This window comes from Sturnus vulgaris, chromosome 31 (assembly GCF_052056855.1).
Source record: "Sturnus vulgaris isolate bStuVul1 chromosome 31, bStuVul1.hap1, whole genome shotgun sequence".
Classification (NCBI taxonomy): domain Eukaryota; kingdom Metazoa; phylum Chordata; class Aves; order Passeriformes; family Sturnidae; genus Sturnus; species Sturnus vulgaris.
Genome location: NC_142273.1, coordinates 3,349,626 through 3,377,515, shown reverse-complemented (window position 1 = coordinate 3,377,515; position 27,890 = coordinate 3,349,626). Strand labels below are relative to the sequence as shown.

The 27,890-nt window shown below is 62.0% G+C and overlaps 4 protein-coding genes across 17 annotated transcripts; 3 read left to right on the top strand and 1 right to left on the bottom strand.

Moving 5' to 3' along the window:
* Positions 1-208: 208 nt before the first annotated feature.
* DEDD (death effector domain containing) lies at positions 209-9,524 on the bottom strand. Of its 4 annotated transcripts, XM_088154756.1 has the most exons (6): positions 9,390-9,513; positions 7,452-7,646; positions 5,313-5,691; positions 4,090-4,197; positions 3,469-3,615; positions 209-1,456 (listed from the first exon to the last, which is right to left on the bottom strand). In XM_088154756.1, exons 3-6 carry the CDS (start codon positions 5,683-5,685, stop codon positions 1,080-1,082), a joined length of 1,005 nt encoding a protein of 334 aa, XP_088010882.1. In that variant the 5' UTR covers positions 5,686-5,691; positions 7,452-7,646; positions 9,390-9,513; the 3' UTR covers positions 209-1,079. The 4 variants fall into 4 exon arrangements, with proteins under 4 accessions (XP_088010882.1, XP_088010880.1, XP_088010879.1 ...); XM_088154754.1 differs by lacking the exon at positions 7,452-7,646 and having other exon boundaries at positions 5,313-5,694; positions 9,390-9,524; XM_088154753.1 differs by lacking the exon at positions 7,452-7,646 and having other exon boundaries at positions 9,390-9,511.
* Positions 9,525-10,983: 1,459 nt separating this feature from the next.
* On the top strand, positions 10,984-15,825 carry S100A10 (S100 calcium binding protein A10). 2 transcript variants are annotated; one of them, XM_088154774.1, is made up of 3 exons: positions 10,984-12,056; positions 14,151-14,289; positions 14,950-15,825. In XM_088154774.1, exons 2-3 carry the CDS (start codon positions 14,158-14,160, stop codon positions 15,109-15,111), a joined length of 294 nt encoding a protein of 97 aa, XP_088010900.1. In that variant the 5' UTR covers positions 10,984-12,056; positions 14,151-14,157; the 3' UTR covers positions 15,112-15,825. The 2 variants fall into 2 exon arrangements, with proteins under 2 accessions (XP_088010900.1, XP_014748927.1); XM_014893441.2 differs by having other exon boundaries at positions 10,987-12,056; positions 14,148-14,289.
* Positions 15,826-16,379: 554 nt separating this feature from the next.
* On the top strand, positions 16,380-19,062 carry LOC106863862 (acyl-coenzyme A thioesterase THEM4). 10 transcript variants are annotated; one of them, XM_088154766.1, is made up of 7 exons: positions 16,380-16,426; positions 16,691-16,804; positions 16,969-17,272; positions 17,757-17,931; positions 18,151-18,261; positions 18,462-18,682; positions 18,875-19,062. In XM_088154766.1, exons 3-7 carry the CDS (start codon positions 17,005-17,007, stop codon positions 18,934-18,936), a joined length of 837 nt encoding a protein of 278 aa, XP_088010892.1. In that variant the 5' UTR covers positions 16,380-16,426; positions 16,691-16,804; positions 16,969-17,004; the 3' UTR covers positions 18,937-19,062. The 10 variants fall into 10 exon arrangements, with proteins under 10 accessions (XP_088010892.1, XP_088010889.1, XP_088010893.1 ...); XM_088154763.1 differs by having other exon boundaries at positions 16,691-16,835; XM_088154767.1 differs by having other exon boundaries at positions 16,395-16,437.
* Positions 19,063-20,682: 1,620 nt separating this feature from the next.
* On the top strand, positions 20,683-26,745 carry RORC (RAR related orphan receptor C; the record flags this gene model as incomplete). Its single annotated transcript, XM_088181008.1, has 8 exons — positions 20,683-20,687; positions 23,799-23,988; positions 24,273-24,414; positions 24,818-25,243; positions 25,515-25,636; positions 25,703-25,835; positions 26,439-26,546; positions 26,621-26,745. Coding segments are annotated over exons 1-8 (1,251 nt in total), but the record flags the coding sequence as incomplete, so codon positions are not given.
* Between the last annotated feature and the right edge of the window lie 1,145 nt (positions 26,746-27,890).

Here is a 27,890-nt window from a genome sequence, read left to right as displayed (position 1 = left end):
AATTTCGACTGTGCTGCACCAATGGGATTTTTGCCTTTTCATCACCATTTTTAATGGATATAAAAGAAAAGAAAATAGGGAGAAAACATGGAAAACACAAAGAGGAGAAGGAATTGCCAGGGAAAAGTGAGGAATTCTGGAATATTCTGTTATTCCAGTGCTCTCCAAACCTCCAATCCCCAAATCCCAGCATGTTGCACCAATGGGATTTTCACCTTTTCATCGTGGGTTTTAATGGGTGCAAAAGAACAGAAAACAGGAAAAAAATCATGGAAAACACAAGGAAAAAGAGAAATTGACAGGGAAAAGTGAGGAATTCTGGAATATTCTGATTTTCCAGGGCTTCCCACACCTCAAATCTCCCAATCCCCAAATCCCAGTGTTCTTGCACCAGTGGGATTTTCACCTTTTCATCACTGTTTGTAATGAGTACCAAAAAAAAAAAAAAAAAAAGAGAAGGAAAACCCATGGAAAACACAAGGAGAACCCATCAGGAACCCCAAAAACTGCTGAATTCTGGAATACCCCACACCTCCAACCCAGAATGTTCCATTATTCCAGGGCTTCCCACTCCTGAAATCCCCAATTCTGACTGTGCTGAACCAACGGGATTTTTGCCTTTTCATCATCACCATTTTTAATGGATACAAAAGAAAAGAAAACAGGGAGAGAAAACATGGAAAACACAAGGAGAAGGAGGAATAGACAGGGAAAAGTGAGGAATTCTGGAATATTCCACATCCCCAAATCCCAGTGTTCTTGCACCAGTGGGATTTTTCACCTTTTCATCGCCGTTTTTAATGGGTACGAAAGAAAAAAAAAAAAACAAAAAAACCAAACAAACAAAAAAAAAAAAAAAAAGGGAAGGAAAACCCATGGAAAAAACACAAGGAGAACCCATCAGGAACCCCAAAAATCGCCAAAATCCCGGAACACCCCACACCTCCAACCCTCCCCAAATCCATGAGCGGGGCTCTACGCCAACAAAACCTCGGGAAGAGTCGGGACGAGGGACAAAAAAACGGAAAAAACCCGGGAACAAAAAAAACAAAAAAAACCAACAAAAAACTTGAGATCCCTCAGGGAGCCGTGTGGAGCATCAAGTTCCTGAGGAGTTTCTGACGGCCCAGCTCGTAATCCTCCTCGTCCACGTTGACCAGCAGCTTGATGGCCTCGTGGCCCACGGCCTGTTTGAGCGAGTCCGTGATGAAGACGCCCTTGAGGGCCTCCAGCAGCGAGCCGTTGATGTAATCCCGCCAGAAGGCGTCGAGGTAGGTGAGCTCCGAGAATTTGATGTCGCAGATGATGGAGCCCAAATCCCGCGATTTCAGGATGGTGTTGGCCTGGTTGAAGCGCTCGAATTGGCGCTCCAGAGGGTCCTGCTTGTTGGAGAAGACGTTGCCGTGCAGGGCGGAGTCGTGCTGGCAGTACTCGGCGCGCACGCGCAGGCGGATGTCTGCGGGGGCAACGGGGGGATTTGGGGATTTGGGGGTTTGGGGATTTGGGGGTGCTCCCCGTATTGAGTTGTAGGGTTGATGCAGTTTGGGTGGGGTTTCTTCTCCTCACGGGGCTCCTCCACTCAGTAATTCACCCCCAAACTGTGAATTTTCTCGATGTCGGAATGGCTGAGGATTCCAGGGATCTCATCCCGCTTCCAGCCCAAATCCCCAGACCCTCCAATCCCAGTTCTCACTCCAATCCCAGTTCCCCTCAATCCTAGAGCTCCCCATCCTAAGGACCCCCCCATCCCCAGGGGAATGGGATTCAGGAATTAGGGAAAGGAAGGTTGGAAACGCAGTCCTGGTGCTGAGTTGCAGGGTTGATGGAGTTTGGGGGATTTTTGTGGGGGTTTCTTCTACTCACAGGGCTCCTCCACTCAGTAATTCACCCCCAAACTGTGAATTTTCTCTATCTCGGAATGTCTGAGGATTCCAGGGATCTCCTGCCAGTTCCAGCCCCAAACCCCAGACCCTCCAATCCCAGTTCTCACTCCAATCCCCAGGATCCTCTAATCCCAGTTCCCCTCAATCCTAGAGATCCCCATCCTAAGGACCCCCCCCCATTCCCAGGGGATTGGGATTCAGGAATTAGGGGAAGGAAGGTTGGAAAGGCAGTCCTGGTGCTGAGTTGCAGGGTTGATGGAGTTTGGGTGGGGTTTTTTTGGGGGTTTCTTCTCTTCATGGGGCTCCTCCACTCAATAATTCACCCCCAAAATGCAAATTTTCTCTATGTTGGAATGTCTGAGGATTCCAGGGATCTCATCCCACTTCCAGCCCCAAATCCCCAGACCCTCCAATCCCAGTTCTCACTCCAATCCCAATTCCCCTCAATCCTAGAGCTCCCCATCCTAAGCCAGGGGATTGGGATTCAGGAATTAGGGGAAGGAAGGTTGGAAAAGCAGTCCTGGTGCTGAGTTGCAGGGTTGATGGAGTTTGGGCGGGGTTTTTTGGGGGGGTTTTGCTCCTCCACTCAATAATTCACCTCCAAGCTGCAGATTTTCCCAATATTGGGATGGCTCACAATTCTGGGGATTGCTCCAATTGCAGTACCAGAGATTCCAGTTCCACATTCCCAATCCCACAATCCCTTCTCACCACAGGTCTGTTTCTCTTTAGGGATCTCATTCCCAATCCCAGTCCCACATTCCCAGTCCCAAATCCCCAATCCCCTCTCACCACAGGTCTGTTTCTCTTTAGGAATCCCATATCCCAATCCCAAATCCCAATCCCCTCTCACTGCAGGTCTGTTTCTCTTTAGGGATCCCAAATCCCACATTCCCAATCCCACATTCCCATTCCCAATCCCCTCTCACCACAGGTCTGTTTCTCCTTTAGGGATCCCATATCCCACATTCCCAATCCCAAATCCTCAATCCCAATCCCCTCTCACCACAGGTCTGTTTCTCTTTAGGGATCCCATATCCCACATTCCCAATCCCAAATCCCAATCCCAATCCCCTCTCACCGCAGGTCTGTTTCTCTTTAGGGATCCCAAATCCCACATTCCCAATCCCAAATCCCAATCCCCTCTCACCGCAGGTCTGTTTCTCTTTAGGGATCTCATATCCCAAATCCCAAATCCCAAATCCCAATCCCAATCCCCTCTCACCGCAGGTCTGTTTCTCTTTAGGGATCCCATATCCCACATTCCCAATCCCAAATCCCAATCCAAATCCCCTCTCACCACAGGTCTGTTTCTCTTTAGGAATCCCATATCCCACATTCCCAATCCCCAATTCCCAATCCCCTCTCACCACAGGTCTGTTTCTCTTTAGGAATCCCATATCCCAAATCCCACATTCCCAATCCCCTCTCACTGCAGGTCTGTTTCTCTTTAGGGATCCCAAATCCCACATTCCCAATCCCAAATCCTCAATCCCAATCCCCTCTCACCGCAGGTCTGTTTCTCCTTTAGGGATCCCAAATCCCACATTCCCAATCCCAAATCCCAATCCCAATCCCCTCTCACCGCAGGTCTGTTTCTCCTTGGGGTCGGGGGTCGCTGACTTCCTGCGTTTCCGTTGGTTCCCGAGGAGGCTCCGGGCCCGGCCCGGGCGCTTCGGGCCCAGCTGGGGCCCCCCCGGGGGGCAGCACAGGGACGGGTGGGGGGCAGGCACTGGGATATGGGGGGGACAAATGGGGTCAGGGACCTCAAACCCATCCCAAACCCATCCCAAATCCATCCAGGGAGCCCCAAATCCATCCCAAATCCCACCCTGGGGGGGCAGGCACTGGGAAACTGGGACACAAATGGGGTCAGAGATCCCAAATCTCCCCCATTCATTAAGGGGACCCCAATTCCTGCACCAAATCCCTGAAACCCCCCACAGATTTGGGCACTGTCCCCCAAACCCAGAGCCGAACCCCAAGAGTTCCAGGGTCGGGAACTTTGGGATGACCCCAAATGGAGGAGGTGACCCCAAAGGGGGAAAACGATCCCCAAAGGGATGATCCTAAATAGGGATGATGACCCCAAATGGAGGTGATATTCCCAAATGGGGGGAGTGATGATCCCAAAAAGGGGATGGTGACCCCAAATGGGGGATGGTGATCCCAAATGGGGGATGGTGACCCCCCGTGGGCCCCGTACCTGATTTGTGGGGGTGGCCGAGGCCGGGCGGGGCCCCCCCGGGCGCGCGGGGGGTGACGTAGCGGATGGACGTCTCCTCCAGGTACTTGTCCACCAGGTCCGGGCACACTGGGAATGGCATTGAGGTGGCACCGGGTGTCAGGGAATGGCACCGGGATTGGCACCGGGATTGGCACTGGGATTGGCACTGGGATTTCAGGGAATGGCACCAGGGTGGCACCGGGAAAACCCCACTGGGGATCTCAAAGCTCTGGATCATCCCAGGATTGTTCCAGCAGCTGCACCTCGGGTGTCACACACAGCACATCCCAAAGCTGTGCCAGCCCCGATCCCAATCCCGATCCCAATCCCAATCCCGATCCCGATCCCTGGGCAGGCTCCAGCCATGGCTCCCACCCGGCTCAGGGGTCACTCACCAGCCCAGGGCCCCTCCAGGGCTGACACACAGAACAGTGTCACGATATAGGGCAGCCTATCGTGATATAGGGCAGCCTATTGGGACACAGGGCAGCCCGCTGTGATCCCAGCCCTTCTATCGTGACACCAGCCCCACCTACTGCGACACCAGAGCCACGTATCTCCATATAGGGCAGCCTGTCACGACAGCAGCCTCATATCGCGACAGACTCACCTGGCTGCCGCTGCCTGAGGCTGCTGTAGGGCAGCAGCTCGTGGTGGGCGATGTGACCCCATATATCGCGACACATCGTGACATATCGCGACAGACTCAGCCAGGCATCGCCACCTGAGGCTGACACAGGGCAGCAGGTCATGGTGCATGATGATGTCACCCCAGTACCCCATATATCGCGATATATCGCGACAGACACTCACCGGGGCGCCGCCTCTTGAGGCTGACGTAGGGCAGCAGGTCGTGGCGGGTGATGATGTAACCCCCAATGACTCCATACATTATAACAGTGACCCCATATATCGTGATACTGACCCCATATATCGCGATACTGACCCCGTATATCGTGATACTGACCCCGTATATCGTGATACTGACCCCATATATCGCGACAGACACTCACCGGGGCGCCGCCTCTTGAGGCTGACGTAGGGCAGCAGGTCGTGGCGGGTGATGATGTAACCCCCAATGACTCCATACATTGTGACAGTGACCCCGTATATCGTGATAGTGACCCCATATATCGCGATACTGACCCCATATATCGCGATACTGACCCCATATATCGCGATATATCGCGACAGACACTCACCGGGGCGCCGCCTCTTGAGGCTGACGTAGGGCAGCAGGTCGTGGCGGGTGATGATGCGCAGCAGCTGCAGCAGCTGCCGCAGGTTGCTCTCGTCGCAGCGGCCCTGGCGCTCCAGGGCCAGCAGGAAATCTCGTCCCGAGCGGATGCGGCCGCGCTCGGCCTCGTCCAGCACGTCCACGAACAGGAAGGAGAGCACGCGCACGTCGCGGTGCGTCAGCTGCGCGCCCACGATGTCGAACATGCGGTGCAGAGAGTACAGGCCCTGCTCGCGCTCGCCCGGCTCCTCCGGCCACGGCGCCGCCGCTCCGCCACCGCCACCGGCACCGCCGGCACCGCCGCTGGCACCGCCCGCACCGCGCTTCCGGCCCGCCATGGGCACCTGCTGGGGACACGGGACAATGGGGTCAGTGGGACATGGGGACAATGGGATCAATGGGACATGGCACCGCGCTTCCGGCCCGCCATGGGCACCTGCTGGGGACAATGGGGTATGGGGTCAGTGGGACATGGCACTGCCAGGCATGGCACCGCGCTTCCGGCCCGCCATGGGCACCTGGGGACAATGGGGTCAATGGGACATAGCACCGCGCTTCCAGCCTGCCATGGGCACCTGCTGGGGACATGGGGACAATGGGGTCAGTGGGACATGGGGACAGTGGGATATGGGGTCAGTGGGACATGGCACTGTGCTTCCAGCCCGCCATGGGCACCTGGGGACATGGGGACAATGGGGTCAGTGGGACATGGGGACAATGGGATCAATGGGACATGGCACCGCGCTTCCAGCCCGCCATGGGCACCTGCTGGGGACATGGGGACAAAGGGGTCAGTGGGACATGGGGACAATGGGATATGGGGTCAGTGGGACATGGCACTGTGCTTCCGGCCCGCCATGGGCACCTGCTGGGGACACGGGACAATGGGGTCAGTGGGACATGGGGACAGTGGGATCAGTGGGACATGGGGACAGTGGGACATGGCACCACGCTTCCAGCCTGCCATGGGCACCTGCTGGGGACACGGGGACAATGGGGTCAGTGGGACATGGCACCTGCTGGGGACACGGGGACAATGGGGTTAGTAGGACACAGGGACAGTGGGACACGGGGTCAGTGGGGTCAATGGGACATGGGGACAGTGGGACACGGGGACATCGCTGTATCCCGGCCGAAAATGGGGACCCAGAGGGGTCCAGAGGGATCTCAGTGCCCCACACTGCAGGGATGCATCCTGAAAATCCCATCCCTCGGGAATTCCTGGGATCAGGAGCTCCTGGATGGGATCCTGACCCCAGCCCCGGGGATTTTCCATGGGAATCCAGTGAGGATCCCGACCCCAATCCCTTGGGGTTTTCCAGCAGGATCCACTCGGGATCCTGACCCCAATCCCGGGGATTTTCCATGGGAATCCAGTGAGGATCCTGACCCAAATCCCAATTTTTCAGTGGGATTCACTCAGGATCCTGATCCAAATCTCTGGGGATTCCAGTGGGATCCCAACCCAAATCAATCCCTTGGGGTTTTCCACTGGAATCCAGTGGGATCCCAACCCAAATCTTGGGTGTTTTCCAGCAGGACCCCAACCCCAATCAATCCCTGGGGGTTTTCCAGCAGGATTCACTCAGGATCCCGACCCCAATCTCTGGGATTTTCCATTGGGATCTTTACCCCAATCCCGGGGATTTTCTGTCAGGATTGCAACCCCAATCCCAGGGATTTTCCAGTGTGATCCACCAAGGATCCTGACCCAAATCCCTGGGATTTTCTGTCAGGATCCCAACCACAATCCCAGGGATTTTTCATTGGGATCCTGACCCAAATCCCTGGGTTTTTTTCAGTGGAATCCCAACCCCAATCCCTGGGATTTTCCATTGGGATCCTGACCCAAATCCCTGGGTTTTTTTTCAGTGGAATCCCAACCCCAATCCCTGGGATTTTCCATTGGGATCCATCCCCACTCCTCAGCCCTGGCTCCAGCCTTTCCCTGGATACAGTCTCCAAAACACCAGGAAAACATCGGGATCACGACAGGAACCCCCCACCCATCCCCAATTCCCAGCTCTCTCCAAGGAGGAAATTCCCATAAAATCCCTGGAAAAAAACAACCTGGCCCCAGCTCCAGGGGGGGAATGGGAAGCACCTGGTGCTGTGATCCCGCTGTTTTTTAGGGAGTTTTCCTTAAAATGTCCCCTTTTCCCCCAAATTTGGGTGTCGAATTGTACAAAAATCGGGGAAAATCCTTGGATTCTTCAGCACCAACCCCTCTGGAATGATCCTGGATCGTTTTCCTCCCGTGGAAGCCAGAAAAAAAAGCAGGAATTTGGTGTCGTGCTGCCTGAAAATCCCAAGAAATCCAGGAAAATTGAGGTTTTATGGAAGTGCTGACCCCTGGCAAAGGGGAGTTTTGGGATCAAGCTTCCCAAAAAATCCACAAAAATTGTTAAATTCACTTCCAAGCAGGGAATTCCAGCCGTGGAGGAGATCCCGAGATTTCCACGGCTCCCAAAATCCTGAAATCCACAGGGTGGGAGGTGGAAATCCCAAAAATCCCCAAAATCCATGGATTTTCCTCAGAAGGGAGCAAGAAAATCTCCCAGAAAAAAACCCCAAAGATCCCGAAATCCTTTGGAAAATCCCCCCCCCCCACCCACTCCGGAGGCTTTTCCCAGGAAGAGAATTCCGGGAACATTCAAATAATTTCGGGATCAACGGGAAAAACGAGTTCCTGGGGCTTCCCAGGGCTCAGCCCCAATGGGATCCCTGCGGATATTTGGGGATTTTTCCCACTAAATTCAGGCCAAAACCGTGAGAATTCCACATTATCCCAAAAAATCCCGGCCCGGGTGGGGAGAAAAGACCCAAATCCCAATTTTCAGGTGAATTTTCCAGGGGAAATGGACACGAGGGAGAGACTCCAGGTGAACTTTTCCCTCCCAGTTCCCAGCAGGAATTTTGGATCCCAGGGATAGGAACAATTCCCAAACAATTGGGGAAAAAAAAAACCCAAAATTGGGATTGATCCTGAATTTTCCACTTTTTTTTTGGGGGGGGGGGGGGGGGGATTCCCCTTCCTAAATCCAGCAGGAATTCCCAAAAATCCATTCCCAGCCCAAATAAATTGGATTTTCCAGGAAGAAAAGGAGGCTGGGAAGGGAGCAAGAGAAGGAAGCTCCTGACAAAATATCCTGAAGGAAAAGGAGCCCCATGGAAAACTGGGGCCGTTTGGGGCTGGAATTGGGGAATTTGGGAATTCCTACCCCTGGAATCTGCTGGGAATGTGGAAATTTTATTCCTGAGTGGCTTCAGCTTTAATCCATCCTATATAATAATAATCCAAATGGATCCCAAAACGTCATTCCAGCCCCGAATTCCAAGGGATTCCCGAGGATTCCCAAAATCCCCGGAGCTCTCTGGGTGGGAATAATTAGCGCCAGCCGGGATAATTGGCTGGAGCAGGGAGGGGTTCGAGCTGGGAGGCTCCAGGAGGGAACTCCTTGGGATCCATCCCCAACTCCTGGATCCATCCTGAGCCTCCTTGGATTAATCCTGACTCTTCCTGGATCCATCAGGACCCTCTGGATCCATCCTGAACACCCCTGGATCCACCCCAGACTCCCCAGAATCCATCTTGAGCCTCTCCAGATCCATCCCAAACCTCCTTGGATCCACCCTGAACCTCCCTGGATTAATCCTGACTCTCTCCACATCCATCCTGAGCCTTCCTGGATCCCTCAGGACCCTCTGGATCCCTCCCAGGATCCATCCCAAGCCTCTCCAGATCTGCCAGGATCTTCTGGATCCATCCCAAACTTCCCTGGATCCATCCTGAGCTCCCCAGGATCCATCCCGAGCCCCTCCTGGATCCATCAGGACCCTCTGGATCCATCCCAAACCTCCTTGGATCCATCAGGACCCTCTGGATCCCTCCCAGGATCCATCCTGAGCCTCTCCAGATCCATTTGGAGGCTCCCTGGACCAATCCCAAACCTCCCTGGCTCCATCAGGAGCCTCTGGATCCATCCCAAGCTCCCGAATAAATCCCCCCAAATCCCGGAATCCCAAATCCCTGCACACCCACCTCAGCCAGGAGCGATCCCAGCCGTGCCTGGATCCCGAGCGTTTCTCAGCAATCTTCGATCCCCTTTTCTCCTTGTCCTTGATTTTTTTTTTTTTTTTTTTAAATTAAACTCCCCAAAAATCCCCCGCGGAGGCTCCCAAAGTTCCACCGGCGGCCGCAATTCCAGAGGCCGGGATCGCTGTCAGTCCTTGCCGGAAAACACCGGATTTTTCCCCCCAAAAAAATCCTTTTTTTTTTTTCTTTTTTTTTTTTTTAAACTTGCTAAAGAATAATTTACCGAGGAAAAGCCAAACACAGCGTTGCCCTTAAGTCATTCCCGGTTCCAGGGACACCATTCCCGAGGGAGGAATTCCCTGGATCCCGGATTTCTCGCGGATTTGGGCGATCCTGGGCTCGCTCAAAGCAAAAACCGCAAGAAAAAAGCCAAAAAAACCTCGCTCGAGTGAAGAAATCCTTGGAATTTCATCCCGCTCCTCCTGCGCCTCAAATGCCGGGATTCTCTGACCCTCAGGAGGAGCCGAAATCCCGGAGGAAAAAAAAAAAAAAAAAACCAAAAAAAAAAAAAAAAAAAAAAACGGGAAAAGCGCCGCTGTGAAATAAGAAAAACACAAAACAAAAAAAGCTCCGATTTGGCCGCGATTTCGGCTGAAATCGGCCCCAAATTCCGGGGATAAAGAACCAAAACAGGGGGAACCGTGGGGCTCTTCCCGTTAAAGGCCTTTAAAGCCCCGGTTCAGCCCCGGTTGGAGCCCGAAAGGCGCCGGTTCAGCCCCGGTCAGGGCCCGGAGGCCTCGAGAAGGGCCCGGTCCGACCTCAAAAAGCTCCGGTCAAGCCCCGGTAAGGCCGCGAACGGCGCCGCCGAGCCCCGGGGAGGCCCCAGACGGCGCCGCCGAGCCCCGAAAGGCCGCGGGGAGGCCCCGGTAAGGCCGCGAAAGGCCCCGAGCAGGCCCCGCTTCTCCCCCGGGGAGGCTCCGGTCAGGCCCCGGGGAGGTTCCGGCGGCGGCAGCGTCTCGAGGAGCGGCGAGGGGAGCGGCGGGGCCCCCCCTGCGGCCCGTCCCAGCCCGCCGAGCACGGGGGCCCCTCCCGGCCCCTTAGGGCCGGCACAGCCCCGGCGCCGCCATCTTGGCTCCGTCCGCTCCGCTCCCCGCTCCCCGCGGGCGGCTCCGCTCTGACGCAACTTCCGGCAGGCCGATGCCACGCCCCGTCTCCACCGTGAAGCCGCGCCCACATCCGGGCACCACGGCTTCACGCCCATAGGGAAACACGGGGAGGGCGGTGCCATGTTGGATGAGGGCAAGATGGCGGCTACATCCGGGTTATTGCCGTTGGCTTCATAGCCATTGGTTGGCATGGGGCGGGGGCCATCTTGAGTGAGGGCAGCCTGGCAGGGCGGGCCGCGTGGCGGCGCGGGCGCCATCTTGGAAAACGTGAGGCGGGGACGCCGCCATCTTAACTGAGGGCAGAAAGGGGGGGCCTGGGTGGGGATTTTGGGTTTTTTTGGGGCGTTTTAGAGACTGAGGGAAGGGGTGAGGAGAGAAGGGTGGGGATAGGGGGTGGGGAGGGTTCTGTGAGGAAAGGGAGAGCGGCGGGGTGGGGTTGATTGAGGGAGGTTGCCCGAGGGGGCCGTAGGGATGAGGGGGGGCAATGTGGGGACATGATGGGGTGAGGACAATGGGAGGAGCCTGGGGACAATAGGAGGGACAGCGGGGACAATCCGGGACAAATAGCGCTGTGGGGATAGGCCAGGGCCCCTCCCGAGGGCGACTGGCACACCCTGGCGACAAGGAGGCGACACTGGGGTGGCGGTGCCATCCCCTGGTCCCCCAACCGCCATGGGTGGGGCCCTCCTCCCGTTCACCTTTGCCCCTTCCCGGGTGGGGAAACTGAGGCAGGGCCGGGCCGGGCCGGGGCGGGGACACGGGGGGGGTGACCTGGGTGTGTCCCCCCCTTCACCCTCAGTGTCCCCTCCCCCGCTTCGCTGCCGCGGGGCCCCGCGCCCAATTAGCGATTGTAATTGTAATTAGTATCATTAGAGCGGCACGCGCCACCGCGGCGCCGGGCCCTGAGGGTGGGGAGGAGGGGGGAGCCTCGGCGGGGCCCCCCCGGTGTTTGTGGGGGACACCGGGGAGGGGACCCGGGGGGGGGATCTCGAGGTGTCCCCGGTGTTTTAGGGGGAGTCCCGGGACGTTCCCGGTGTTTGGGGAGGACACGGAGGGGACTCAGGGCAGGACCCGGGGGTTCCCGGTGTTTGGGGGGGGTCACTCGGGAATGAAAAGGGCGACCCTGACGGGAGGGTCCCGGAACAGAACCGGGGGGGTCCCCGGTGTCCGGTGGGGAGCTCGGGAGGGGACACGGGGGTAGCACCGGGACACTCCGGCTGCTCCCCGGTGTCCCGGTGGGCAGTGCCCAGAGTAGGAGCGGGGGGTCCCGGTGTCCGATCGGGGACACCGAGAGGTCCCGGGGGTGTCCCCGGTGTCGCGGTTTGGGGGGGGGGGGGGGCATGCCCGGGGCAGGGCGGTCCCGGTGAGTCACGGTGACCGCCCCGTGTCCTCCCCCTCCCCGCGCCCCCCGGTCCGGCCCGCCCCCGCCGTGCCTATCCCGGGCCGGGCCGCGCCCCGGCACTGCCCGCAGCGCCATCGACACCGGCACCCAGAGCAGCCCCGCACGGTGAGTGAGAGCCGCCAACCGGGGACCCCCCCCCCCCGAGCCCCAAAAACGGCGAGCCCCGGCCCCAAATCCCGCTTTGCCATCTAAATCCCGCTTTGGGGCACCCCCGGTACCGGCATGGGTCGCTCTGTTGTGGGGGTCGCTCCTGCACCCCGAAAAGAGGGAGCCCCATCCCCAAATCTCGTTTTGGGGTCTAAATCCCGGTTTGGGGGGGGGGTCACTCTGTTCTAGGGGGTCTCTCCCACACCCCAAAAAGGGGGAACCCCAAATCCCGCCTTGGGGCACCCCCGCCTGGCCCCGGTACCGGAGAGGGTCACTGTGTTCTGGGGGTCGCTCCCGCACCCCAAAAAGGGGGAACCCCATCCCCAAATCCCGCTTTGGGGTGCCCCTTCCTTCCCCGGTAACGGGGGCCCCGCTATCCCGCTTTGGGGGGGCTCCATCCTGCACCCCGATTTTGGGGGGATCTCTATCCCTCATTTTGGGGGGAATCAATCCTGTCCCCAAATTTGGGGGCTCCCATCCCGCAGCCCGATTTTGGGGGGAATCTTGAACATCACTTTGGGGGGGGTCTCTATCCCCAAACCCCCTTTTGGCGGGTCCCACCCTTTGGGGAATTTCACTTTTGGGGCGGTTCCTCCTTTTTTGGGGATCCCCCTTTTTGGGGCGGTTCCCCTTTTCTGGGGGTCCCCTTTTTCTGCGGGTCACTTTTGGGGGGTTCCTCCTTTTTTGGGGACGGTTCTTTTTGGGCGGGATTCCCTTTTTTGGGGTGTTCCTCCTTTTTTTAGGGGGGTTCCCTTTCTTTGGGGGTTCTCCCTTTTCTGGGGGTCACTTTTAGGGTGGTCCCCCTTTTTTTGGGGGGAGTGGGTAATTTTGGGATTTCCTCCTTTTTTTCAAGGATTCCCTTTTTTTTTGGGATTCTCCTTTTGGGGCGGTTCCTCCCTTCCGTTGTGGGGGGGGGGGGGGTCCCATTTTGGGGCGGTTCCTCTTTTTTTAGAGATTTCCCCTTTTTCTGAGGATCACTTTTTTGGGGGGTGGGGGGTTTCTCTTTTTTTTTTTTTGTTTTTTTTGTTTTTGGTGGTTTTTTTTTTTTGGCGGGGCCCCCCTCGCAGGGAGGGGCTGCGGGACCGCCCCCCCCGTGAGTCACCGGGGTGTCCCCAAAGGGGGGGAGGGGGGGGGACAGTGGCCACACCCTCGGGACGTGTCCCCCCCATCCCCCCCTGCCCCCCCCCCGCGCTGAGTCACGCCCGGAGCATTCCCGGACATTCCTGGAAAATCCGCCGGGCTGGAATCCACGGCGCGGGGGGGGAGCGGGGGCGATCTGGGGGGGGTCCCGGAGGGAATTTTGGGGGGTCCAGGAGGGAATTTTTGGGATCCAGGAGGGAATTTTGGGGTTTCCAGGGAGATCTGGGGTGTGTCCAGGAAGAATTTGGGATGCTCAGGGGGATTTTTGGGGTGTCCAGGAGGAATTTGGGGGATCCAAGAGGAATTTTGGGGGTCCCAAGAGTGAGTTTGGGGGATCCAGGAGGGAATTTTGGGGGGTCCCAGCAGGAATTTTGGGGGTCCCAGAGAGATCTGGGATGTGTCCAGGAGGAATTTGGGATGCTCAGGAAGATTTTGGGGTTCCCGAAGGATTTGGGGGGGATCCTGGATGAATTGGAAGTGGCCAGGGGAATTCTGGGGGTTTGGGGAGGAATTTTGGGGCTCCCAGCAGGAATTTTGGGGTGTCCGGAAGAAATTTGAGCTTCCCAGAGGGATTTTGGGGTATCCAGGATTAATCTGGGGTTCCCATGGTAATTCTGGATTTCCCATTGTGATTTTTGGGTTCCCCATGGTAATTTTGAGGTTCCCATGGTAATTTTGGGGTTCCCATGGTGATTTTGGGGTTCCCATTGTGATTTTGGGTTCCCCATGGTAATTCTGGATTTCCCATTGTGATTTTTGGGTTTCCCATTGTGATTTTGGGTTCCCCATTGTGATTTTGGGTTCCCATGGTAATTCTGGGTTTCCCATTGTGATTTTGGGTTCCCCATGGTAATTTTGGATTTCCCATTGTGATTTTGGGGTCCCCATTGTGATTTTTGGGGCTCCCAGCAGTGGCAGGATGCCGTCCCAGCTGGAGCACGCCATGGAGACGCTCATGTTCACCTTCCACAAATACGCGGGGGACAAGGAGCACCTGGCCAAGGAGGACCTCAGGGCACTCATGGACAAGGAGTTCCCGGGGTTCCTGGAGGTGGGAATGGGGTCCATGGGGTCCATGGGGTCCATGGGATGGGACAGAGGGAGCTGGAGAACCCTGGGATCAAACCACATCAGCCTTGAGCTGGGATCCCATAAACCTTGGGCTAGAACCCTATGGAGCTGTGGGATTGGATCCCATAAATCCCAGGATCAAACCCTGGGATCAGATCCCATAAAATCCTAGAGTGCCCCAGGATCAAATCCCATAGAACCCTGGGACTGGGATCCACAGCTCCTATAAATCCCCAGGACTGAGGGGGATGATCCCCCCCATTCCCATTTGGGATCTGACCCCATTGCCCCATTTTCCCCCAGTGGGATCCCAACGCCCTGGAGCAGATCTTGCAGGGTGTGGAGCAGCCCCGTTCCCATTTGGGACCTGTCCCCGTTCCCATTTGGGATCTGAACATTTTTTCCCCCAGAACCAGTGGGACCCCAATGCTCTGGACCGGATCCTGTGGGACACAGAGCAGTGTGTGGGATCTGACCCCATTCCCATTTGGGATCTGACCCTTTTTTCCCCATTTTTCCCCCAAAACCATCAGGACCCCAACACCCTGGAGCGAATCTTGTGGGACGTGGAGCGATGTGTGGGATCTGACCCCGTTCCCATTTAGGATCTGACCCTTTTTTCCCCGTTTTTCCCCCCCAGAACCAACGTGACCCCAACGCCCTGGACCGGATCCTGCGGGATGTGGAGCAGAGCCGCGATGGCCGCGTTGGCTTCCAGGGCTTCTTCTCTCTGGTGGCCGGGCTCACCATCGCCTGCAACGATTACTTCGTGCAGCACATGAAACAGCGCGGCCGGCGCTGAGGGCCGGGGCTGGCCCGTGCGGGGGTGTCACCCCAAACCCGCCCTGGATCCACCCCCAACCCCAAATCTGTGCCTTGATCCTCCCCCTTTGGGGTTCTGGGACCCCCCAAACCCGCCCTGGATCCACTCCTAACCCCAAATCTGTGCCTTGATCCTCTCCCTTTGGGGTTCTGAGACCCCCCAAACCCGCCCTGGATCCTCCCCCAACCCCAAATCTGTGCCTTGATCCTCCCCCTTTGGGGTTCTGAGACCCCCCAAACCCGCCCTGGATCCTCCCCCAACCCCAAATCTGTGCCTTGATCCTCTCCCTTTGGGGTTCTGAATCCCCCCCGAGGGGCTGAGACCCCTCCCACCCATCCAGCTGTGTCACCCCAAACCCCTCGTGGATCCTGTCCCAACCCCAAATGTGTGCCTTGATCCTTCCTTGGGGTTCTGAGCCCTCCTCGAGGTCCCGAACCCCACCCGGGGGTGACCCCCACCCACTCAGGGGTGTCACCCCAAACCCCTCCTGGACCCTGTCCCAACCCCAAATGTGTGCCCTGACCCCCCTGCAGGAATCCCAAAACAGCCCCGGGGGTCTCGAGCCTCCCCCAGGGGTTCTGACCCCCCCACCCATGGGTGCCCCCCACCCACCCGGGGGTGTCACCCCAAACCCCTTCAATGTCCCCCCTCCCCCTTGGGGGTGCCCCCCCAATAAAGGAGTTTTGTATTAAACGGGAGCTCTGTGTCCTTGGGGTCCTTTTGGGGTCCCCCATCCCCCCTGGGACCCTCTGGGGGTCCCTGTCCCTTTTGGGGTCGCCGTCCCCTGAGGTCTGTGTCACTCTGGGGTCCCTTTGGGGTCCCTTTGGGGACACTCGGGGTGGTTTGGGGCTATAGGGGAGCCGTGCAGGGTGACCCCGGGGTCCATGGGGGTCCTTAGGGGCTCCATGGAGTCTCTCTAGGGTTCTAGAGCTTTCCATAGGGCCTCTATAGGGCTCCGGGGGGTGCCTATAGGGGCCTGTAGGATTCTGTAGAGGATATATAGGGGCTCTATAGGGTTCCATAGGTATCCATAGGGTTTCTATAGGGTTCCATAGGTGTCTATAGGGTCTCTGTAAGGTTCCATAGATGTCCATAGGTGTCCATAGGGTCTCTATAGTGTCTCTATGGGGTCTCTATAGGGTTCCATAGGTCTCTATAGGGTCTCTATAGGGTCTCTCCAGGGTTCCAGAGGGTTCCACGGGCCCCGTTCCGGTCCCTCAGGCCCCGCCCCCGGAAGCGGGGAGCCCCGGAAGCTCCGTGACGTCACGACAGTGGGCGGGACCTCGGCGCGCGGGTCCGGACAGGGTTGGGGACACCGGGGGGACACCGGGGGGACAGGGAGGGGACAGAGGGGAGGAAACAGAGGGGGGACACGGTGGGGACAGCGGGGGGACAGAGGGGGCTCCGGGTGACATTGGCTGGGGACGGGGTGACCGGTGACGTCACGGACAGTGGGGCGGGGGCAGGTGTGACACCAGGGTGACGTCACCAGCGGGTGTGACGTTACAGCTGGCGTCGCTGACCGGCTGTGACGTCACCAGTGACACTCTCTGACCAGGTGTGGCATCACCGGTGACATCACCGACCAGGTGTGACATCATTGACCAGGTGTGTGACGTCACCACCGACCTCACTGACCAAGTGTGACATCAGCAGTGACATCACCGACCAGGTGTGACGTCCCCAGTGCCACTACACTCCAGGTGTGCCGTTAGCGGTGACATCACTGTTCCCGTGTGACGTCACCGCTGCCCCCTCCACCCAGGCACGATGTCACCAGTGCTGTCACCCCTGGGGTGACACAGGCGATGACGTCACCACCACCTGTCCCCGCAGGTGTGGCCGCGGTGCCGGCGCTGTCCCTCCCGGGCCATGCTGCTGCGCCAGGGCCGGGCGCTGGCACGGGCACTGCCCGCTGTCCCCTGTGTCCCCCTGCCCGCTGTCCCCTGTGTCCCCCTGCCCGCTGTCCCCTGTGCCCGGCGCCGCTGCCACCGCCCGTGTCCCCCGCGGGACCTGGCTGTCCCCAACGCGGCCTGGAGTGACGTCATGCGGCGCCACTACGGCCACCTGCTGCGCGCGGCCAGCGCCGAGGGCTGGACACGGCTGCCGTCCTTCCGGCGGGCGCGCCACCACGGCCGGGGTGTGTCACCTGTCACCTGTGTCACCTGTGTGTCACCTGTGTGTCACCTGTGTGTCACCTGTGTGTCACCTGTGTGTCACCTGTGTCCCCAGACCCTGCCTGCACTGCCTGGGTGGGTCCCCAGTGTCCCAACCCCCTGTCACCCCTTCCCTGCTGGGTTCCCAGTGTCCCCAGATGTCCCCAAACCCTGTGTCACCTTGTCCCCCCAGGGTCCCCGAAGTGCCGTCACTGCAGTGTCCCCATGTCCCCGTTGGGTCCCCATGGTGTCCCCATGGGTGTCCCCAGTCCCCAGTGACCCCCCTGTCCCCAAGTTCATGGTGACCACAGAGTGTCCCAGTGCTGTCCCCAAACCCTCCTGTCCCCATGTCCCTGCTGTGTCCCCAGTGTCCCCAACCCCTGTGCAGTGTCCCCAAAGCCCTGTCCCCATGTCCCTGCTGTGTCCCCAGTGTCCCCACTGCCCCCTGTGACAGCGCTGTCCCCGCAGAGGTGCCGGGGCTGGCCGGTGACAGTGACAGGGACGGGGACGGGGACACGCGGCTGTTCCCGAGGGCCATCGAGGGCGACGGGGACGGTTTCGAGTTCGCCATGTTCCTGAATGTCCCCAAGGGCCGCCTGCGCTGCCTGTGCCAGCCCGGGCCCTTCCTGGAGGGACACCCGGGGTGAGTGCCACCAATGTCACCTACTGTCACCTCTACCGTCACCTACTGTCACCTACTGTCACCTCCTGTGCCAGCCCGGGCCCTTCCTGGAGGGACACCCGGGGTGGCACCCCTGTCACCTCCTGTCACCTCCTGTCACCCTGCCATCCGTCTGTCACCCCAGTGTCCCCAATGTCCCCCTGCTGTCCCCAGTGTCCCCAATGTCCCCGATGTCCCCAGGCTGACCCACGGCGGTGCCATCGCCACCCTCATTGACACCTCCCTGGGGACACTGGCGCTGGCGGTGGCCGGGCGGGTGGTGACAGCCAACCTCAGCATCGACTACGTGGCGTGAGTGGCACTGTCCCCTGTGTCCCCAAGGGTGCCTGAAATGTCCCCGGGGGTGGCGTGAGTGTCCCCAGGGGAGGGGACATGAAGGGACCACGGCAGTGACCAGGGGGACACTGAGGGGACACAAGGGAGCCATGGGGTCCTCAGGGGGACACAAGGGGACACTGGGGTGGCCATGGCAGTGACAGGGGTGTCCCCAGTGTCCCCTCTGTCCCCAGGCCTGTCCCCCTGCGCTCTGTGCTCCTGCTCGAGGCGTCCCTGGAGCGCCGCGAGGGCCGGAAACTCTTCCTGGGCTGTGACCTGAGGGACGCCGAGGGGGACACTCTGCACGCCAGGGCCACCGGTGAGGGGACAATGGCGACATTGGGGACACTGGGACAGCCTGGGGACATTGGGGACACTCTGCACGCCAGGGCCACCGGTGAGGGGACAATGGGGACAATGGGACAGCCTGGGGGGCTGGGGACAGCCTGGGGACAGCAGGGATAGTCTTAAGGGGCTGGGGACACTCTTGGGGACACTGGGGGGGGGGCTGGGGACACATTTGGGGACACGCCTGAGCTGTCCCCTGTGTCCCCTCTGTGTCCCCTCTGTGTCCCCTCTGTGTCCCCAGGGCTCTTCATCCAGCAGGACACCCCCAAGGAGCCGGCGCGGGGTGGGGACAGTGGCCGGTGACTGTCACTGATGTCACCTGAGCCACCCTCGGTGACCTCCCCGTCCCCCAGTGTCACCTGGGTCACCTCCAATCATCCCTCGGTGTCCCCGTGTCCCCCCCTGTCCCCATCAGAGCTGCTGCCACCACCCCTGGTGTCCCTCGTTGTCACTTTGGGGTCCGGGGGGGGGATGGGTGGGACCCCCAGGGGTCCCCAAGGGGGGGACACGGGGACACCGGGGGGGGCCTGGCCAGGGGGGGGGACACCCCAGACTTGGGGACTTTGGGGGATCGGGGGTTCCTGCACCCCAAAAATCGGGAATTTTGGGGTCTCTGTTCCCAAAACTGGGAATTTCGGGGTCTCTGTACCCCAACTTCGGGGGATCCGGAGAGTTTTGCTCCCCAAAATTGAGCCCAGCAGGGCGCCCGGGGGGGGGTCCCATGGGTGCACCCCAAAAATGAGGCCACGGCAGGGGGTCCTTGCACCCCAAAATTGGGAACTTTGGGGGGGGTTTGTGGGCGTCCCGCACCCCAAAATTGAGCCCGGGAGCGGTCGGGGGGTTTCTGTTCCCCCCCCCCCCCCAAACTTTCCCCATTTGGGTTCGGGGGGTTCCCTACACCCCAAAAATGATCCCAGAGGGGGTCGGGGAATCCCCGCACCCCAAAATCGCCCCCTTTCAGGCCCGCGCCCCCCCCCCCCCAAATTTCGGGACCCCTCCAGCCCCTCCCCCATTCCCCGGGGGGGAATCCCGGGGGTGTTTCCGCCCTTCCCCCACCCCCTCCCTATTTGGGGGGGGTCCGGAAAGATTTGGGGTCCCCCCCCCCCCCTTTCCGTGCCTCAGTTTCCCCGCGGGGAAATTCGGAACTTTCCCGTGGTTTGGGGTGGGGGGGGAGGGGGAGCAGGATGCTGGGGGGGGGGAGGGGCGGGGAAGGGGAGGGGGGGGGGCGGGGAAATTTTGGGGGGGGGAGGGGAAGGTGGGGGGGGCCCCCCGCGGCCTTAAAGGGCCCCGCCCGGGCCGGGGCTGGAGGGAACCGGAGCCATGAGAGGTGCGGGGGTACGGGGGGGGGGGGGGGAGGGGCAGTGCAGGTGTGCAAGGTGGGGGGGGGGGGGAGGGGGGAGGGGTCCGGGCACGCGGGATGGACTCACCTGTGCACACCTGGGGGGAGGGGGGGGGGGTGCTGTGGGCTGCACGCGCGTGGTTTGGGGTGCGCAGGTGAGTCCGCGGCCGCACGCACCTGTGGCGGGTCACACACGCGTGTCACGGGCTGGACACGCGTGTTCCAGGACACACGAGTGTGTTTGGGGCTGGACACGCGTGTTCCAGGACACGCTGTGCGTGTTTTGGGGTGCACACGCGTGTTTCGGGGTGTACATGTGTGTTCTGGGGCGCACAGGTGTGTCACGGGCTGTACACGCGTGTTCCAGGACCTGTGTGTGTTTTGGGGGGCACGGGTGTGTCCCAGGGTGCCCACGCGTGTCGTTCAGGGCGCACACGTGTGTCACAGGCCATGGATGTGTGCCACAGGTTCCACACGCGTGTTTCGGGCTGCACACGCGTGTTAGAGGGCACACAGGTGTGTCACGGGCCGGACACGCGTGTTCCAGGACACGCTGTGCGTGTTTCGGGGTGTCCGTGTGTGTCACAGTGTGCACAGGTGTGCCACACGCGTGTCACAGCCTGGACCTGTGTGTCACAGGGCGCACACGCGAGTTTCGGGACACACGCGCGTGTTTTGGGCTGCACAGGTGTGTCACGGGCTGCGCACGGATGCCGTGAGCTGCACACCCGAGTGTCAGGTGTCACACGCGTGTCCCGGCCTGTTCATGTGTGTCCCATGTCCCACACGTGTCCCCGCGTGTCCCCGTCCCGCTCCCCCCCAGCTGCTCCCCTCCCCTCCCCCCCCGCGCACCTGCGGGTCCCTCCCTTGATGTGGCTGCGCGGGGGGGGGGGGGGGGGAGGGGACACCGGGGGGACCCGGCGGTGACAACGGCGGGGACGCGCAGGTGGCCCCGCGCCACCACCCCCAACCCCCCCCGCGGGGCCCGGGAACGGGGGGGGGAGGGGCGCTGCTGGGGGCTGGGGACCCTCGGTGTCCCCATTGTCCCCTCGGTGTCCCCTCGGTGTCCCCATTGTCCCCTCGGTGTCCCCTCGGTGTCCCCCCTGTCCCCCGTGTCGCCGTGCTCGGGACGGATTTTGCTGGGGAGGTCCTGGGGGGTCCCCAGGACTGGGGGGACTGGTGAGACTGGGGGATGGGGATTGTGGGTGCTGGAGATACTGGTCAGGGTTTGTGTCTCCCAGTTCGTTACTGGTGTGTCCCAGTGTGTCCCAGTTCGTTACTGGTGCCGCCGGTGCCGGGGTGGGGTTGGTCGGTCCCGGGAGGAGACACTGGGTACGGGGGGGGGGCTACCGGCACCCCCAGTCCTCCCAGTATCCCCAGTAAGGCGGCTGTGGTGGCACTGACAGCCCCCGGTGCCCGCGGAATCCCACCCGTGCCCCCAGTGCTCCCAGTACCCCCAGTACCGCCGGTTCCCGGTGTCCCAGTGTTCCCAGTACCGCCGGTTCCCGGTGTCCCAGTTCTCCCAGTTCCCCCGGTGTCCCCAGGCACTGTGGGGTCCCCGGTACCCCTCAATTTTGGGAGTGTCCCCGGTCCCCCAGGCGCGGTGGGTGCTCCCAGTTCTCCCAGTAACCCCGGTACCCCCGGGTGCAGCAGGGCCCCCACGGCCCCGGTACCTCCAGTACCCCCAGTTCTCCCAGTTCCCCCAGTTCCCCTAAATGCGGTGCTTGCCCCAATTTCCCCGGTACCCCCGAGTGCTGTGGGTAGCCCCAGATCTCCGGTGCCCCCAGTGCTCCCAGTTCTCCCAGTTCCCCCGGTGGCCCCAATTCCCCGGTGCCCCGGGTCCCCCCTGTTCCGTGGATGGCCCCAGTGCCCCCAGTTCTCCCAGTTCCCAGCTGCTCCCAGTGTCCCCAGTGTCCCCAGTGTCCCCGGTGCCCCTTGCTCCCAGTGGGTGCCCCCAGTGCTCCCGGTTCCCCGGTACCCCAATGTCCCCAGTTCCCGGTTCCCCGGTGCCCCCAGTGTCCCCAGTTCCCGGTTCCCCGGTGCTCCCAGTGCCCCCAGTTCGCGGTTCCCGGTTCCCCCAGTGCCCCCAGTGTCCCCAGTTCCCGGTTCCCCGGTTCCCCCGGTGTCCCCAGTTCCCGGTTCCCCGGTACCCCAGTGTCCCCAGTTCCCGGTTCCCCGGTGCCCCCAGTGTCCCCAGTTCCCGGTTCCCCAGTGCCCCCGGTGCCCCCAGTTCCCGGTTCCCCGGTTCCCCCAGTGACCGCAGTGTCCCCAGTTCCCGGTTCCCCGGTGTCCCCAGTGTCCCCAGTGCCCCCAGTGTCCCCAGTTCCCGGTTCCCCGGTGTCCCCAGTGTCCCCAGTGCCCCCAGTGCCCCCAGTTCCCGGTTCCCCCAGTGCCCCCAGTGTCCCCAGTTCCCGGTTCCCCCAGTGCCCCCAGTTCCCGGTTCCCGGCAGGAGCGGCCCCGCCGCGGCGCTTCCCGGCAGGGGCTGAGTAATCCGGGCGGCGGGGGCTGAGTCAGCGCCCCCAAACCCGGGGGTCCCGGTCCCCCCCGGGCCCCCTCTGCCCCCCCCGGGCCCCCCCGGGCCCCCCCGGCCGGATGCGCGGGCGGCGCCGGCCCCAAAAAACTGGGGCAGGAGGAAAAGGAGGGAGGGGGGGAGGGAGCGGGGCAGAGGGGTGTCACACGTGAGTGGGGTGTCACACGTGAGTGGGGTGTCACACGTGTCCGGGGGTCACACGTGAGTGGGCTGTCACGCGTGTCGAGTGTGTCACACCTGTCTGAGAGAGTGTCACACATATCCGAGTGTGTCACACACGTGTCCGGGTGTGTCACACACGTGTCCAGGTGTGTCACACACGTGTGCAGGGAGTGAGAGGGCACGGGAGTGTGCCAGGGTGGGCACAGGTGTGAACACACCTGAGTGTGCCAGGGTGGGCACAGGTGTGAGCACACCTGGGTGTGCCAGGGTGGGCACAGGTGTGAGCACACCTGGGTGTGCCAGGGCATTGCCTGCTGTGTGCCAGGGCCATACTGGGCCATACTGGGCCATACTGGGGCCATACTGGGAGTTCCCAGCTGTGCACGGGGGCTGTTCTGGTGCCACATCAGTGTTGTAATGGGGCTGTACTGGGGCCATACTGGGAGCTCCCAGTGCTGTACTGGGTCCATACTGGGAGCTCCCAGTGCTGTACTGGGTCCATACTGGCGCCATACTGGAGCTGTACTGGGGCTATACTGGGCCGTACTGGGAGCTCCCAGGGCCCCGCGCGTTTCCTGCCCCGGGGCCGTGTCCCAGTTGTGGCTTTGTGGCTTCGGCAGCCGCCGGCACCGGGTGACAGGGGACACTGGGGACACCGGGGACACCGGGGACCTTGGGGACAGCGGGCACACTGGGGGGGCTCAGGGGACACTGGGGACACTGGGGACACCGGGGACATTGTCCCCAATGGGACACCCCAGCCCAGCCGTGACACCTGTGACCAAAGGGGACACTGTCAGCAGAGGGGACAGGCAGGGTCAGTGACACCGTGGGTGGCACACGGGTGACACAGGTGACACTGGGAGCCGTGGGGGATGTGTGCGCCCACGGTGACGTCAGTGTGGAGGGGACACGGGGGTCACAGCGGCCACGTGGGACCGTGTGGTGACACGTGAGGGGACAGGGGACACGTGAGGGGACAGGGGACATGTCCCACTGGTGACAGCTGAAGCCACAGGGGACACTCGGTCCCATAGGTGGCACCTGGTCCCACAGGTGACAATGTGAAGCCACAGGTGACACCTGGTGCCACGAGCCCATGGGGACACCTGAACGTGGGGAGAGCACGGCAGGACACGGGTGGGGACACGGGTGGGGACACGGGTGGCACTGCGGGTGCCTGGTGACAGGGCTCCTGTGCCAGGTGTCCCGTGCCAATGTCCCCGTGTCCCCCCAGCTCACATCGAGGTGATTCCCTGCAAGATCTGCGGGGACAAATCCTCCGGGGTGCACTACGGGGTCATCACCTGCGAGGGCTGCAAGGTGCACCGGGGACAGGGGGGACAGGGGGGACAGGGGACATGGGGGGGGTAAGGGGACATTGGGGACATGGAGGGACATGGGGACAGGAGGACAGGGGGTGGCAGGGGTTGATGTGCCACGAGGCGCCATGGTGTGACACTGGTGACACGGTGACACAGTGACACCGGTCACACTGGTCACACTGGTTACACATGTGACACTGGTGACACGGTGACACTGGTCACACTGGTGACACGGTGACACTGGTGACAATGGTGACACCGATGTCGCCGGTGTCCCCGCAGGGTTTCTTCCGGCGCAGCGAGCGGCGCGGGCCCAGCCTGGCGTGCAGCCGCGGGCAGCGCTGCGACATCGACAGAGCCACCCGCACCCGCTGCCAGCACTGCCGCCTGCAGAAGTGCCTGCGGCTCGGCATGTCCCGAGCCGGTGTGTGACACGGGGACAGCGCGGGGACAGAGCGGGGACAGCGCCACCGGGCCTGGGGACACCAGGGACTGGGTCTGGGGACAGCGCCCTGTCACCCTGGGGACACCTGGCTTGGGGACACCACTCTGTGCCCCTTGGGACACCCGGCTTGGGGACATTAATCTGTGCGCCTGGGGACACTCGAGACCGCCCTGGGGACATCTGGAGTCCCCCGGTGTCCCCGTATCTGGGGACAGCTGTCCCCCAAAGCTGGACACGCCCGTCCCCTCCCCCGAGGACACTTGTCCCCACCGCGGTGACACCTGGGGACACCCTGGGGACAGCCCGAGGTGTCGGTGAGGAAGGGCCGTGTCGCGGCTCTGTGACACTCCGGTGTCACCCGCTGTCCCCTCTGTCCCCGCAGCCGTCAAGTTCGGCCGCATGTCCAAGCAGCAGCGGGACCGGCTCCAGGCCGAGGTGCTGGAACAGCTGGGACGGCGGGAAAACCGGGAACAGCTGGAACAGCTGGAAAACCGGGAACAGCTGGAACAGCTGGAACAGCCGGAACCACGGGAAAAATGGGAAAAACGGGGAAAAGGGGGGAAAGGGGGAAAAGGGGAACAGCGGGAGCAGGAGAGGGCGGCCCAGGGGCCACCGGAGCCCCCCCCCGCGGGGCGCTGTCCCCCGATGTCCCCCGCTGTCCCCGCGGGGTGTCCCAGCAGGGCGTGGCCAGCGGAGGAGGCGACAAAGCGGGGACAGGATGGGGACAGGGCGGGGACAGAGGGGACAGCGCCGTCCCCTCACCCCGGTGCCGGCGGCGTCCCGGAGTCACCCGCGGGGCTGGAGATCGGTGAGTGGCCCCGGGGGACTGTCACCTGCGGGGGTGGCACTGTCACCTGTGGGGCAGGGGTGGTGGCACCTCGGGATGTCACCTGTGGGAGCTCCATGGGGGTGACACCCGGCTCCATCACTGATGGCACCTGGCTCTGTCACCCACGGGTGGTGGCACCTGCGTGTGAGTGACACCCGTGGATGCTCCACCCTGGTGACCTGCCAAGGCCACACATCGGGCTACCCACCCTGTCCCCACGCCTGTCCCCAAGCCCTGCATGTCCCCTCAGAGCTGCTGACCCAGAGCGTCCTGCTGTCACACCGTGCCACGTGCCACCCCCGCGCCGAGGACCTGCAGGGCCACCGCTGGGCCACCTTCAGCCGCGAGGAGATCTGCGCCTACCAGAGCCAGGTGCGGGGCGGGGAGGGGACACGGCTGTCCCCAGGGGTGGCCCCGGGGTGACAGCCGCTCCCGCAGCCCATGGCGGAGATGTGGCAGCGCTGTGCCCGCCGTGTCACCGAGGCCATCGAGCGCGTGGTGGAGTTCGCCAAACGCCTGCGGGGCTTCCTGGAGCTCAGCCAGCACGACCAGATCGTCCTGCTCAAGGCGGGTGCGCGGCCACCGCGTCCCCGGGCCACTGTCACCAGCCCGGGGCCACCCTGACCCCTTGTCCCCATCCCCGGGGACGGTCCATCCCGTTGTCCCCATCCTCAGGGCCACCTCACTCCCTTGTCCCCAGTCCTGGGTACACCTCATGTCCTTGTCCCCCGCCCTGGGGACACCCTGTCCCTGCTGTCCTTGTCCCAGGGACACTCTGTCCCCTTGTCCCCAGCCCCAGGGTCACCCTGTCCCACTGTCCCCAGACCTAGGACCACCCTCGTGACTGTCCCAGGGGTCCCACGGGGAGGTGATGGGGAAGTGACAATCTCAAAGGTGCCACAAGGAGGTGACAGTCCCCAGAGTCCCCTCATCCTCCCAGGGGAGGTGACAATCTCGTGTGTCCCACGGGGAGGTGACAGTCCCCAGAGTCCCCTCATCCTCCCAGGGGAGGTGACAATCTCGTGTGTCCCACGGGGAGGTGACAGTCCCCAGAGTCCCCTCATCCTCCCTGGGGAGGTGACACCGCCCCGGCCCACCACCGAGTGGGGCCCCTCGGGTTGGTGGCGGTGTCGCCGGTGCCACCAGCGCTGTCGCCGCCCCGCGGGGGTGACAGGTGCCATGGAGGTCGTCCTGGTCCGGATGTGTCGCGCCTTCGACGCCGCCACCCGCACGGTCCTGTTCGAGGGCAAACTGGCCGGGCCCGAGCTCTTCCGCTCGCTGGGTAGGGCGGCGACACGGGCGGGGGACAGCGCGGGGACAGCTCGGGGACAGAAGGTGACACGGGGCTGTCCCCAGGGTGCCCCGAGCTCGTCGCGTCCATCTTCGACCTGGCTCAGGGGCTGAGCGCGCTGCGCTGCTCCGAGAGCGAGCTGGGGCTGCTGAGCGCTCTGCTGCTCGTCAACGCCGGTCAGCCACCGCCCTGTCCCCTCCGTGTCCCCTCCGTGTCCCCTCCGTGTCCCCTCCGTGTCCCCCCGTGTCCTCCCAGCGTCCCCGCCCCGTGTCCCTGCGTCCCCGTGTCCCTCCCCAGGGAGGGTTTGTCCCAAACCCGCGGGGTTTGTCCTAAAGAGGGATGGGGTGTCCCCAGGGTGTCCCCAGGGTGTCCCCCACAGTGTCCCCACCCTGTGCGTCGCCTGTCGCGCTCCCTTTCACAGATGGTTCCTGTCCCCAATCCTGTCCGTGTCCCCTCCCTTCTGTCCCTGTCAGTGTTCCCACCGCTCTGTCCCTGTGCCCCCAGACCTGTCCGTGTACCCCCAGCTCTGTCCCCACGGCCCTGTGGTGTCCCCACACCTGTGTCCGTGTCCCCACGCCCCTGTGGTGTCCCCAGGCCGGCCGTGGCTGCAGGACCGGCCGCGGGTGGCCCGGCTCCAGGGACATCTGGATGTCGCCTTCCGGCTCCTGCTGCGCCGGACCCGCCGCGAGGGGCTCCTGGCCAGGGTGGGGACACGGGGGACACGGGGAGGGACACGGGGAGGGACACGGGGAGGGGACACGGGGAGGGACACGGGAGGGGACATGGGGAGGGACATGGGGAGGCGACACCGGGGAAGACACCGGGGAGGGACACGGGGGCGCTGGGGGAGTAGAGGGTCCCCCCCGCGTGTCTGTGCTGTCACAGCCGTGTCCGTGGTGTCACAGCCGTGTCCGTGCGGTGTCACAGCCGTGTCCCCACGCGTGTCCGCGGTGTCACAGCCGTGTCCGTGCGGTGACAGCCGTGTCCCCGCAGCTCCCCTCCCCGGGCCGGCTCCGCGCTCTGTGCTCGCAGCACCTGGAGCAGGTCCAGGCTTTCCGCCGCCTCCACCCCGGGGTCGTCTCGGCCGCTTTCCCCCCTCTCTACCGGGAGCTCTTCGCCGCCGACCCCGCCGATGTCCCCGCGGGGACCCGCTGAGCGCGGCCCGGGGACCGCCGAGACCACCGGGACCACCGGGACCAGCCCTGACCTCGCTGAGCCCGACTCCGGGACCACCGGGACCGCCCCTGCACCTGGGGACACCTGGGGACACCTGGGGCTGTTCCCACGCAGGCACCTGCCGGGAATGCGGCACCTGGAGGGGACGCGGCACCTGGC

Excerpts from the sequence above, each read along its gene's own strand:
- DEDD (XM_088154754.1), bottom strand. The coding sequence starts at position 5,685 with ATGGCGGGCCGGAAGCGCGGTGCGGGCGGTGCCAGCGGCGGTGCCGGC. Across the intron at positions 3,616-4,089 it reads CGGCCACCCCCACAAATCAG|TGCCTGCCCCCCACCCGTCC; the intron begins GTACGGGGCCCA and ends CCCATATCCCAG. Across the intron at positions 1,457-3,468 it reads CAAGGAGAAACAGACCTGCG|ACATCCGCCTGCGCGTGCGC; the intron begins GTGAGAGGGGAT and ends TTGCCCCCGCAG.
- S100A10 (XM_088154774.1), top strand. The coding sequence starts at position 14,158 with ATGCCGTCCCAGCTGGAGCACGCCATGGAGACGCTCATGTTCACCTTC. Across the intron at positions 14,290-14,949 it reads AGTTCCCGGGGTTCCTGGAG|AACCAACGTGACCCCAACGC; the intron begins GTGGGAATGGGG and ends TTTCCCCCCCAG.
- LOC106863862 (XM_088154766.1), top strand. The coding sequence starts at position 17,005 with ATGCTGCTGCGCCAGGGCCGGGCGCTGGCACGGGCACTGCCCGCTGTC. Across the intron at positions 18,262-18,461 it reads CTCAGCATCGACTACGTGGC|TGTCCCCTCTGTCCCCAGGC; the intron begins GTGAGTGGCACT and ends GGGTGTCCCCAG. Across the intron at positions 18,683-18,874 it reads TCTGCACGCCAGGGCCACCG|GGCTCTTCATCCAGCAGGAC; the intron begins GTGAGGGGACAA and ends CTGTGTCCCCAG.